Source organism: Pseudoliparis swirei, chromosome 14 (assembly GCF_029220125.1).
Source record: "Pseudoliparis swirei isolate HS2019 ecotype Mariana Trench chromosome 14, NWPU_hadal_v1, whole genome shotgun sequence".
In the NCBI taxonomy this organism is placed as follows: Eukaryota; Metazoa; Chordata; class Actinopteri; order Perciformes; family Liparidae; genus Pseudoliparis; species Pseudoliparis swirei.
In genome coordinates this window covers 424,488-436,374 of record NC_079401.1, presented here as the reverse complement: position 1 = coordinate 436,374, position 11,887 = coordinate 424,488, and the positions used below count along the sequence as shown (strand labels likewise).

At 41.4% G+C, this 11,887-nt stretch overlaps 1 protein-coding gene across 1 annotated transcript; it reads right to left on the bottom strand.

Annotated features, from left to right (window-relative positions):
- Positions 1 to 258: 258 nt before the first annotated feature.
- LOC130204529 (CD59 molecule (CD59 blood group)) lies at positions 259 to 11,615 on the bottom strand. Its single transcript, XM_056431321.1, is given in 6 exon segments — positions 259 to 648; positions 2,996 to 3,047; positions 4,404 to 4,505; positions 6,340 to 6,419; positions 6,573 to 6,698; positions 11,510 to 11,615. Coding segments are annotated over 4 exon segments (360 nt in total). The 5' UTR covers positions 6,395 to 6,419; positions 6,573 to 6,698; positions 11,510 to 11,615; the 3' UTR covers positions 259 to 497.
- Positions 11,616 to 11,887: the final 272 nt, after the last annotated feature.

Genomic DNA, 11,887 nt, shown 5'->3' with positions numbered 1-11,887 from the left:
GATGTTAATTTGTTTGTTTGTTTGTTTGTTTGTTTGTGGGGTAGAGGCTCACACGGGGTATCAACACGCCGGTCCACCTGCTGCCTTCAGGTCCCATCAGGAGACGCCAGACGTAGTTTCCGTGAGTTAATGAATGAAAGCCACTCGGGTTCACTCCTATATTTTTTTCATTGTTTTCCTTTTTATAATTATGTTTCAAAAAGATACTTCCTGTCCCAAGAAATCTGACCACACCCATTTCCAATAATCAGTCATAGATTCCGGGTTGTCACCGTTTATTGATTAGACAGAAGTTAACGAGCACAGAAGAACGTTTCAGTTGCATTTTATTTTGAAGGTGGTAGTAGAGGAGCAGTTCCCTGTAAACAGCTGATACAAACAGTGTCATGATCAAACTCTTTTAATAATCAATCAGCAACTGAAATATGTATTTCCACATATATATTGATCTGTGATCAGTGTTCAGTATGAATGTATTGATCGGACTGGTGTTCTCTTCAGTGGATGCACCACCACATGACTGCCGCTGAGGCCAGCAGACCTATCACAGAGCTCGCAGCAGAGGAGGGGGCGGAGTTACACAGGTCAGAGTTGCAGCACTTGAAGGTGAAACTGGAAACCTGGAATGATCGATACAGTTATTGATCACTGATCAGAACAACGAGACAGCTTTTTCCTTCCCGACACTTAAAGAGTGTTCAAATATGTCTGGACATGTTTGCACCACGTTTCTGTACAGGTCCAGGACCAGCCGAGTCCAACACACCCGAGTCCAGGACCACCCGAGTCCAGGTCCACCCGAGTCCAGGTCCACCCGAGTCCAACACACCCGAGTCCAGGACCAGCCGAGTCCAACACACCCGAGTCCAGGACCACCCGAGTCCAGGTCCACCCGAGTCCAACACACCCGAGTCCAGGACCAGCCGAGTCCAACACACCCGAGTCCAGGACCACCCGAGTCCAGGACCAGCCGAGTCCAACACACCCGAGTCCAGGACCACCCGAGTCCAGGACCACCCGAGTCCAACACACCGGTCCAGGTCACGGTCCAACACACCCGAGTCCAGGACCAGCCGAGTCCAGGACCACCCAAGTCCAGGTCCACCCGAGTCCAGGTCCACCCGAGTCCAACACACCCGAGTCCAGGACCAGCCGAGTCCAACACACCCGAGTCCAGGTCCACCCGAGTCCAACACACCCGAGTCCAGGACCAGCCGAGTCCAACACACCCGAGTCCAGGACCAGCCGAGTCCAACACACCCGAGTCCAGGACCAGCTGAGTCCAACACACCCGAGTCCAGGACCAGCCGAGTCCAACACACCCGAGTCCAGGACCAGCTGAGTCCAACACACCCGAGTCCAGGACCAGCTGAGTCCAACACACCCGAGTCCAGGACCAGCCGAGTCCAACACACCCGAGTCCAGGACCAGCCGAGTCCAACACACCCGAGTCCAGGACCAGCCGAGTCCAACACACCCGAGTCCAGGACCACCCGAGTCCAGGTAATCTGAGTCTAGTTGCACCTTGTGGACACTTCACCTTATACTTCAGTCTACTCAGCTAGAAGAAAGTAAAGTATAATCAGGTAGAATACAGTAGAGTATAATAAAGTACACAAGAGTATAATCAGGTAGAATACAGTAAAGTATAGTATAATCAGGTAGAATACAGTAGAGTATAATAAAGTAGACAAGAGTAGAATCAGGTAGAATACAGTAGAGTATAATAAAGTAGAGTATAATCAGGTAGAATACTGTCGAGTATAATAAAGTAGAGTATAGTATAATCAGGTAGAATACAGTAGAGTATAATAAAGTAGACGAGAGTAGAATCAGGTAGAATACAGTAGAGTATAGTATAATCAGGTAGAATACAGTAGACTATAGTAGAATCAGGTAGAATACAGTAGACTATAGTAGAATCAGGTATAATAAAGTAGACTATAGTATAATCAGGTAGAATACAGTAGAGTATAATCAGGTAGAGTATAGTAGAATCAGGTAGAATACAGGAGACGAGAGTATAATCAGGTAGAATACAGTAGAGTATAATAAAGTAGACTATAGTATAATCAGGTAGAATACAGTAGAGTATAATAAAGTAGACTATAGTATAATCAGGTAGAATACAGTAGAGTATAATACAGTAGACTATAGTAGAATCAGGTAGAATACAGTAGAGTATAATAAAGTAGACTATAGTAAATCAGGTAGAATACAGGAGAGTATAATAATGTAGAGTAGAGTATAATCAGGTAGAATACAGTCGAGTATAATAAAGTAGACTATAGTATAATCAGGTAGAATACAGTAGAGTATAATAAAGTAGAGTAGAGTATAATCAGGTAGAATACAGTCGAGTATAATAAAGTTGACTATAGTAGAATCAGGTAGAATACAGTCGAGTATAATAAAGTAGAGTAGAGTATAATCAGGTCGAATACAGTAGAGTATAATAAAGTAGACTATAGTAGAATCAGGTAGAATACAGAAGAGTATAATAAAGTAGACTATAGTAGAATCAGGTAGAATACAGTAGAGTATAATAAAGTATAGTAGAGTATAATCAGGTAGAATACAGAAGAGTATAATAAAGTAGAGTAGAGTATAATCAGGTAGAATACAGTAGAGTATAATAAAGTAGAGTAGAGTATAATCAGGTAGAATACAGTAGAGTATAATAAAGTAGAGTAGAGTATAATCAGGTAGAATACAGTAGAGTATAATAAAGTAGAGTAGAGTATAATCAGGTAGAATACAGTAGAGTATAATAAAGTAGAGTATAATCAGGTAGAATACAGTAGAGTATAATAAAGTAGAGTAGAGTATAATCAGGTAGAATACAGTAGAGTATAATAAAGTAGACTATAGTATAATCAGGTAGAATACAGAAGAGTATAATAAAGTAGAGTATAATCAGGTCGAATACAGTAGAGTATAATAAAGTAGACGAGAGTAGAACACAGGTCGACACAGGGGAATATCTCTGGGTGACACGTTACTCACACAGTCTGAATACTTCAGACACTGGCGGTAAGTCATCCCACCTGCAGAACAATAGAAACAATAGAAACGCAGTAGAATTAGTTCAGAGCTAATGGGCTGATCTGGTTTCTTCAGGATCCTGAGGACATGTAGAGGTACGGGTCTACAAGTAGAGGTACCTTTGTACAGGTGGTGTAGAGGTGGTGTACATGTGGTGTACATGTGGTGTAGAGGTGGTGTACATGTGTAGAGGTGGTGTAGAGGTGGTGTACATGTGTAGAGGTGGTGTAGAGGTGGTGTATAGGTGGTGTAGAGGTGGTGTACATGTGGTGTATAGGTGGTGTAGAGGTGGTGTACATGTGTAGAGGTGGTGTATAGGTGGTGTACATGTGTAGAGGTGGTGTATAGGTGGTGTACATGTGTAGAGGTGGTGTAGAGGTGGTGTATAGGTGGTGTAGAGGTGGTGTACATGTGGTGTAGAGGTGGTGTATAGGTGGTGTACATGTGTAGAGGTGGTGTAGAGGTGGTGTACATGTGGTGTATAGGTGGTGTAGAGGTGGTGTACATGTGTATAGGTGGTGTAGAGGTGGTGTATAGGTGGTGTAGAGGTGGTGTATAGGTGGTGTAGAGGTGGTGTACAGGTGTAGAGGTGGTGTATAGGTGTTGTAGAGGTGGTGTACAGGTGTAGAGGTGGTGTAGAGGTGGTGTACAGGTGTAGAGGTGGTGTATAGGTGGTGTAGAGGTGGTGTACAGGTGGTGTACAGGTGTAGAGGTGGTGTACAGGTGTAGAGGTGGTGTAGAGGTGGTGTACAGGTGGTGTACAGGTGGTGTACAGGTGTAGAGGTGGTGTATAGGTGGTGTAGAGGTGGTGTACAGGTGGTGTACAGGTGTAGAGGTGGTGTAGAGGTGGTGTAGAGGTGGTGTACAGGTGTATAGGTGGTGTACAGGTGTAGAGGTGGTGTACAGGTCGTGTAGAGGTGGTGTACAGGTGTAGAGGTGGTGTAGAGGTGGTGTAGAGGTGGTGTACAGGTGTAGAGGTGGTGTAGAGGTGGTGTACAGGTGTAGAGGTGGTGTAGAGGTGGTGTACAGGTGTATAGGTGGTGTACAGGTGTAGAGGTGGTGTACAGGTCGTGTAGAGGTGGTGTAGAGGTGGTGTAGAGGTGGTGTAGAGGTGGTGTATAGGTGGTGTAGAGGTGGTGTAGAGGTGTATAGGTGGTGTAGAGGTGGTGTATAGGTGGTGTAGAGGTGTATAGGTGGTGTACAGGTGTAGAGGTGGTGTACAGGTGTAGAGGTGGTGTACAGGTCGTGTAGAGGTGGTGTACAGGTGTAGAGGTGGTGTAGAGGTGGTGTACAGGTGTAGAGGTGGTGTAGAGGTGGTGTACAGGTGTAGAGGTGGTGTAGAGGTGGTGTCGAGGTACCTCTCTCGCTGAGGGTGAGACAGGCGTCGTCATAGCTACACTCGCGCTGCTTGGAGCAGCTCGCTGTGTAGTCCTTACAGCTGTAGCAGCGGATAGCTGAGCCTGAAACACAGACCACAAGAGTCCTGATCCACTAGAGTCCTGATCCCCTTGAGTTCAGGACCCAGCAGAGTCCTGATCCCCTCGAGTTCAGGACGCAGCAGAGTCCTGATCCACTAGAGTCCTGATCCCCTTGAGTTCAGGACGCAGCAGAGTCCTGATCCCCTTGAGTTCAGACCACAAGAGTCCTGACCCCCTTGAGTTCAGACCACAAGAGTCCTGATCCACTAGAGTCCTGATCCCCTAGAGTTCAGGACACAGCAGAGTCCTGATCCCCTTGAGATCAGGACGCAGCAGAGTCCTGATCCACTAGAGTCCTGATCCCCTTGAGTTCAGGATGCAGCAGAGTCCTGATCCACTAGAGTCCTGATCCCCTTGAGTTCAGGACGCAGCAGAGTCCTGATCCACTAGAGTCCTGATCCCCTTGAGTTCAGGACGCAGCGGAGTCCTGATCCACTAGAGTCCTGATCCCCTTGAGTTCAGGACGCAGCAGAGTCCTAATCCCCTTGAGTTCAGGACGCAGCAGAGTCCTGATCCCCTAGAGTTCAGGACACAAGAGTCCTGACCCCCTTGAGTTCAGACCACAAGAGTCCTGATCCCCTTGAGTTCAGACCACAAGAGTCCTGATCCCCTTGAGTTCAGGACACAGCAGAGTCCTGACCCCCTTGAGTTCAGACCACAAGAGTCCTGATCCCCTTGAGTTCAGACCACAAGAGTCCTGATCCCCTTGAGTTCAGGACACAGCAGAGTCCTGACCCCCTAGAGTTCAGGACACAAGAGTCCTGATCCCCTTGAGTTCAGGACACAAGAGACCTGATCCCCTTGAGTTCAGACCACAAGAGTCCTGATCCCCTTGAGTTCAGGACACCTGATCCCCTTGAGTTCAGGACACAGCAGAGTCCTGACCCCCTAGAGTTCAGGACACAAGAGTCCTGATCCCCTTGAGTTCAGGACACAAGAGACCTGATCCCCTTGAGTTCAGGACACAGCAGAGTCCTGACCCCCTTGAGTTCAGACCACAAGAGTCCTGATCCCCTTGAGTTCAGACCACAAGAGTCCTGATCCCCTTGAGTTCAGGACACAGCAGAGTCCTGACCCCCTAGAGTTCAGGACACAAGAGTCCTGATCCCCTTGAGTTCAGGACACAAGAGACCTGATCCCCTTGAGTTCAGACCACAAGAGTCCTGATCCCCTTGAGTTCAGGACACAAGAGACCTGATCCCCTTGAGTTCAGACCACAAGAGTCCTGATCCCCTTGAGTTCAGGACACAAGAGACCTGATCCCCTTGAGTTCAGACCACAAAAGTCCTGACCCCCTTGAGTTCAGACCACAAGAGTCCTGATCCCCTTGAGTTCAGGACACGAGACCTGATCCCCTTGAGTTCAGACCACAAGAGTCCTGATCCCCTTGAGTTCAGGACACAAGAGACCTGATCCCCTTGAGTTCAGGACACAAGAGTCCTGACCCCCTTGAGTTCAGACCACAAGAGTCCTGATCCCCTTGAGTTCAGACCACAAGAGTCCTGATCCCCTTGAGTTCAGGACACAAGAGACCTGATCCCCTTGAGTTCAGGACACAAGAGACCTGATCCCCTTGAGTTCAGGACACAAGAGACCTGATCCCCTTGAGTTCAGGACACAAGAGTCCTGATCCCCTTGGAGATACTTCAGTCATCAATTCAATGTCTTCACAAGATCCTCCATGTTTTCAAAACCTTTTTTAACAGTTTGATATCATGAATAATTACAATCAGATATCTGTTTATCTATCAATTGGTTATTCTTCAGATTCAGATGTACCTCCCCTTGTTTTTTAAGAAGACAGAATCAAACGCACCCAGTCCGATCAGAGCGGAGCAGACCACCAGACAGATCCCCAGGGAGCGCTTCATTTTCACCTCAGTGCAGCTCAGTCATCTGAATCAGAGTCCACAGCAGCACATTCACGAGGAGACAACAAAGGCAACAAATGTTTTGCTGACAAACAAAGTGTAAACAACAGCGGTCAGTGCTGTGTGTGCTGTGTGTGCTGTGTGTGCTGTGTGTGCTGTGTGTCCTGTGTGTACTCACCCAGCAGCAGCAGGAACAGGAATACTGTTGTTCAGCAGTACTTTGGTTCTTCTTGTTGAGGGGAGCAGAGACAGGAATGACTCACACTGTGACTGACAGCTGAGTGGAGCTGACAGGCCACGCCCCCTGGGAGGAGCCAAGCGATACGCTTTAGAACAACTTTGATTGTATTTTCTTTTTTCAAACTTATACATGAACTTATGTTTATGCTTATACTGAAACATAAACGTATACTCATGCTTATGCTTATATTTATGCTTATAAGCAGCTTATGCTGATACTTATACTTATACTCATGCTGATGTTTATACTCATGCTTATACTTATGCTTATACTCATGCTTATGTTTATACTCATGCTTATACTCATACTTATACTCATGCTGATGTTTATACTCATGTTTATACTTATGCTTATACTCATGCTTATGCGTATACTCATGCTTATACTCATGCTTATACTTATGCTTATACTCATGCTTATACTTATGCTTATACTCATGCTTATACTCATGCTTATACTCATGCTTATACTTATGCTTATACTCATGCTTATACTCATGCTTATACTCATGTTTATACTTATGCTTATACTCATGCTTATACTCATGTTTATACTTATACTCATGCTTATACTCATTTTTATACTCATGCTTATACTTATGCTTATACTTATGCTTATACTCATGCTTATACTTATGCTTATACTCATGCTTATGCTCATGCTTATACTCATGCTTATACTCATGCTTATACTCATGCTTATACTTATGCTTATACTCATGCTTATACTCATGTTTATACTCATGCTTATACTTATGCTTATACTCATGCTTATACTCATGCTTATACTCATGCTTATACTTATGCTTATACTCATGTTTATACTCATGCTTATACTTATGCTTATACTCATGCTTATACTTATGCTTATACTCATGCTTATACTTATGCTTATACTCATGCTTATACTCATGCTTATACTCATGCTTATACTTATGCTTATACTCATGCTTATACTCATGCTTATACTTATGCTTATACTCATGCTTATACTCATGCTTATACTCATGTTTATACTCATGCTTATACTTATGCTTATACTCATGCTTATACTCATGTTTATACTTATACTCATGTTTATACTCATGCTTATACTTATGCTTATACTTATGCTTATACTCATGCTTATACTTATGCTTATACTCATGCTTATGCTCATGCTTATACTCATGCTTATACTCATGCTCATACTTATGCTTATACTCATGCTTATACTCATGCTTATACTCATGCTTATACTCATGCTGATACTTATGCGTATACTCATGCTTATACTCATGTTTATACTCATGCTGATACATATGCTTATACTCATGCTTATACTCATGTTTATACTTATGCTTATACTCATGCTTATACTCATGTTTATACTCATGCTTATACTCATGCTTATACTTATGCTTATACTCATGCTTATACTCATGCTTATACTCATGCTTATACTCATGCTTATACTCATGCTTATACTCATACTCATGCTTATACTTATGCTTATACTCATGCTTATACTCATGCTTATACTCATGCTTATACTTATACTCATGCTTATACTCATGCTTATACTCATGCTGATACTTATACTTATGCTGATGTTTATACTCATGTTTATACTTATGCTTATACTCATGCTTATACTCATGCTGATACTTATACTCATGCTGATGTTTATACTCATGCTTATACTCATGCTTATACTCATGCTTATGCTTATACTCATGATTATACTCATGCTTATACTTATGCTTATACTCATGCTGATACTTATGCTTATACTTATGCTTATACTCATGCTTATACTCATGCTGATTTGCCCTGGTCCAGCCCCTTGAATAGCTGGGGACGCAGCTGGGGATGAGTACCACTTTACTCTAGTCTTATCTCCTCTTTTCTCTCTCATCATCATTACTCTCTCACTCTTTCTCTCTGCTTTCAGTCCTTTTCCTCGTCTCTTGGGGTGGCTGACTATGGGCACGGACAGCGAGAATGCCTGTATCATCTGCCTGATCTGGGTCGTCACTGGGCTAAATTACGCCTCATGATGTACTGTCCTGTTGAGACTCCTCCTCCCTCCCGCCCCACCCCCATCTGCCTGATGGGGAGGTCTCCATCGTGGAATATGCCTATGAACTATTCATACACTTGTACATTATATTCATTGTATGTTAACTCTAATCTGTCCTTCTGTCTGTATGTACACATCATCTCTGTCCATCATCCATCCTAGGAGAGGATCCTCCTCTCCTGCTCTCTTCCTTTTTTTTTTTTTTTTGAATTTGGGTGTTTTTTTGGTTTTTCCGATGTGAGGAGGGTTTTGGGGATGGATGTGTGTGTACAGATTGTAAGCACTCCGAGACAAATTTGTAATTTGTGAAATTGGGCTATACAAATAAACTGAATTGAATTGAATTGAATTGAATTGATACTTATGCTTATACTCATGCTTATACTCATGCTTATACTCATGCTGATACTTATACTCATGCTGATGTTTATACTCATGTTTATACTCATGCTTATACTTATGCTTATACTCATGCTTATACTCATGCTTATACTCATGCTTATACTCATGCTTACTCATGTTTATACTCATGCTTATACTCATGCTAATACTCATGCTTATACTTATACTCATGCTAATACTCATGCTGATACTTATACTCATGCTTATACTCATGCTTATGCTTATACTCATGCTTATACTCATGCTGATACTTATACTTATGCTGATGTTTATACTTATGCTTATACTCATGCTTATACTCATGCTGATACTTATACTCATGCTGATGTTTATACTCATGCTTATACTCATGCTTATGCTTATACTCATGCTTATACTCATGCTGATACTTATGCTTATACTTATGCTTATACTCATGCTTATACTCATGCTGATACTTATGCTTATACTCATGCTTATACTCATGTTTATACTCATGCTTACTCATGCTTATACTCATGCTTATGCTTATACTCATGCTTATACTTATGCTGATACTCATGTTTATACTCATGCTTATACTCATGCCTATACTCATGCTGATACTTATGCTTATACTCATGCTAATACTCATGCTTATGCTTATACTCATGCTTATACTCATGCTTATACTTATGCTTATACTTATACTCATGCTAATACTCATGCTTATGCTTATACTCATGCTTATACTCATGCTTATACTCATGCTTATACTCATGCTTATACTCATGCTTATACTCATGCTTATACTCATGCTTATACTTATGCTTATGCTTATACTCATGCTTATACTCATGCTTATACTTATGCTTATGCTTATACTCATGCTTATACTCATGCTTATACTTATGCTTATACTCATGCTTATGCCTATACTCATGCTTATACTCATACTCATGCTTATACTCATGCTTATACTCATGCTTTTACTCATGCTTATACTCATGCTTATACTTATGCTTATACTCATGCTCATGCTTATACTCATACTCATGCTTATACTCATGCTTATACTCATGCTTTTACTCATGCTTATACTCATGCTTATACTTATACTGAGGCTTATACTCATGCTAATACTCATGCTTATGCTTATACTCATGCTTATACTCATGCTTATACTCATGCTTATACTCATGTTTATACTCATGCTTATGCTTATACTCATGTTTATACTCATGCTTATACTCATGCTTATACTCATGCTTATGCTTATACTCATGCTTATACTCATGCTTATACTCATGTTTATACTCATGCTTATACTCATGCTTATACTTATGCTTATACTCATGTTTATACTCATGCTTATGCTTATACTCATGCTTATACTCATGCTTATGCTTATACTCATGCTTATAGTCATGCTTATAGTCATGCTTATACTCATGTTTATACTCATGCTTATACTCATGCTTATGCTTATACTCATGCTTATACTCATGCTTAAACTCATGCTTATACTCATGTTTATACTCATGCTTATACTCATGCTTATACTCATGCTTATGCTTATACTCATGCTTATACTCATGCGTATACTCATGTTTATACTCATGCTTATACTTATGCTTATACTCATGCTCATGCTTATGCTTATACTCATGCTTATACTCATGCTTACTCATGCTTATGCTTATGCTTATACTCATGTTTATACTCATGTTTATAATCATGCTTATACTCATGCTTATACTCATGCTTATACTTATGCTTATACTCATGCTTATGCTTATACTCATGCTTATACTTATGCTTATACTCATGCTTATGCTTATACTTATGCTTATACTCATGCTTATACTCATGCTTATACTCATGCTTATACTCATGCTTATACTCATGCTTATACTCATGCTTATACTCATGCTTATACTCATGTTTATACTCATGCTTATACTCATGCTTATACTTATGCTTATACTCATGTTTATACTCATGCTTATGCTTATACTCATGCTTATACTCATGCTTATACTCATGCTTATACTCATGTTTATACTCATGCTTATACTTATGCTTATACTCATGCTTATGCTTATACTCATGCTTATACTCATGTTTATACTCATGCTTATACTCTTGCTTATACTCATGCTTATACTCATGTTTATACTCATGCTTATGCTTATACTCATGCTTATACTCATGCTTATACTCATGCTTACTCATGTTTATACTCATGCTTACTCATGCTTATACTTATGCTTATGCTTATACTCATGTTTATACTCATGCTTATACTTATGCTTATACTCATGCTTATACTCATGCTTATACTCATGTTTATACTCATGCTAATACTCATGCTTATACTTGTGCTTATGTTTATACTTATATAAGTATATGCTTATAAATATACTTATATTCATACTTGTACTCATACTTACATACAGTCAGGCACCAGTAGGATCGTCTGTATCTTTGGTCATTTTGCATCGTTATTGACTTATTTTGGTGGTTCTGTGTCTCTTTCCATCTGTGTGTATGTGTCTCTGTGTGTCTGTGTCTCTGTGTGTCTTTCCATCTGTGTGTCTGTGTCTCTGTGTGTCTTTGTCTCTGTGTGTCGCTGTGTCTCTCTGTGTGTCTCTGTGTGTCTTTGTCTCTGTGTGTCTCTGTGTCTGTCTCTGTGTGTCTCTGTGTGTCTTAGTCTCTGTGTGTCTTTGTGTCTCTCTGTGTGTCTCTGTGTCTCTCTCTGTCTCTGTGTCTCTGTGTGTCTGTGTCTCTGTGTGTCTTTGTCTCTGTGTGTCTCTGTGTCTCTCTGTGTG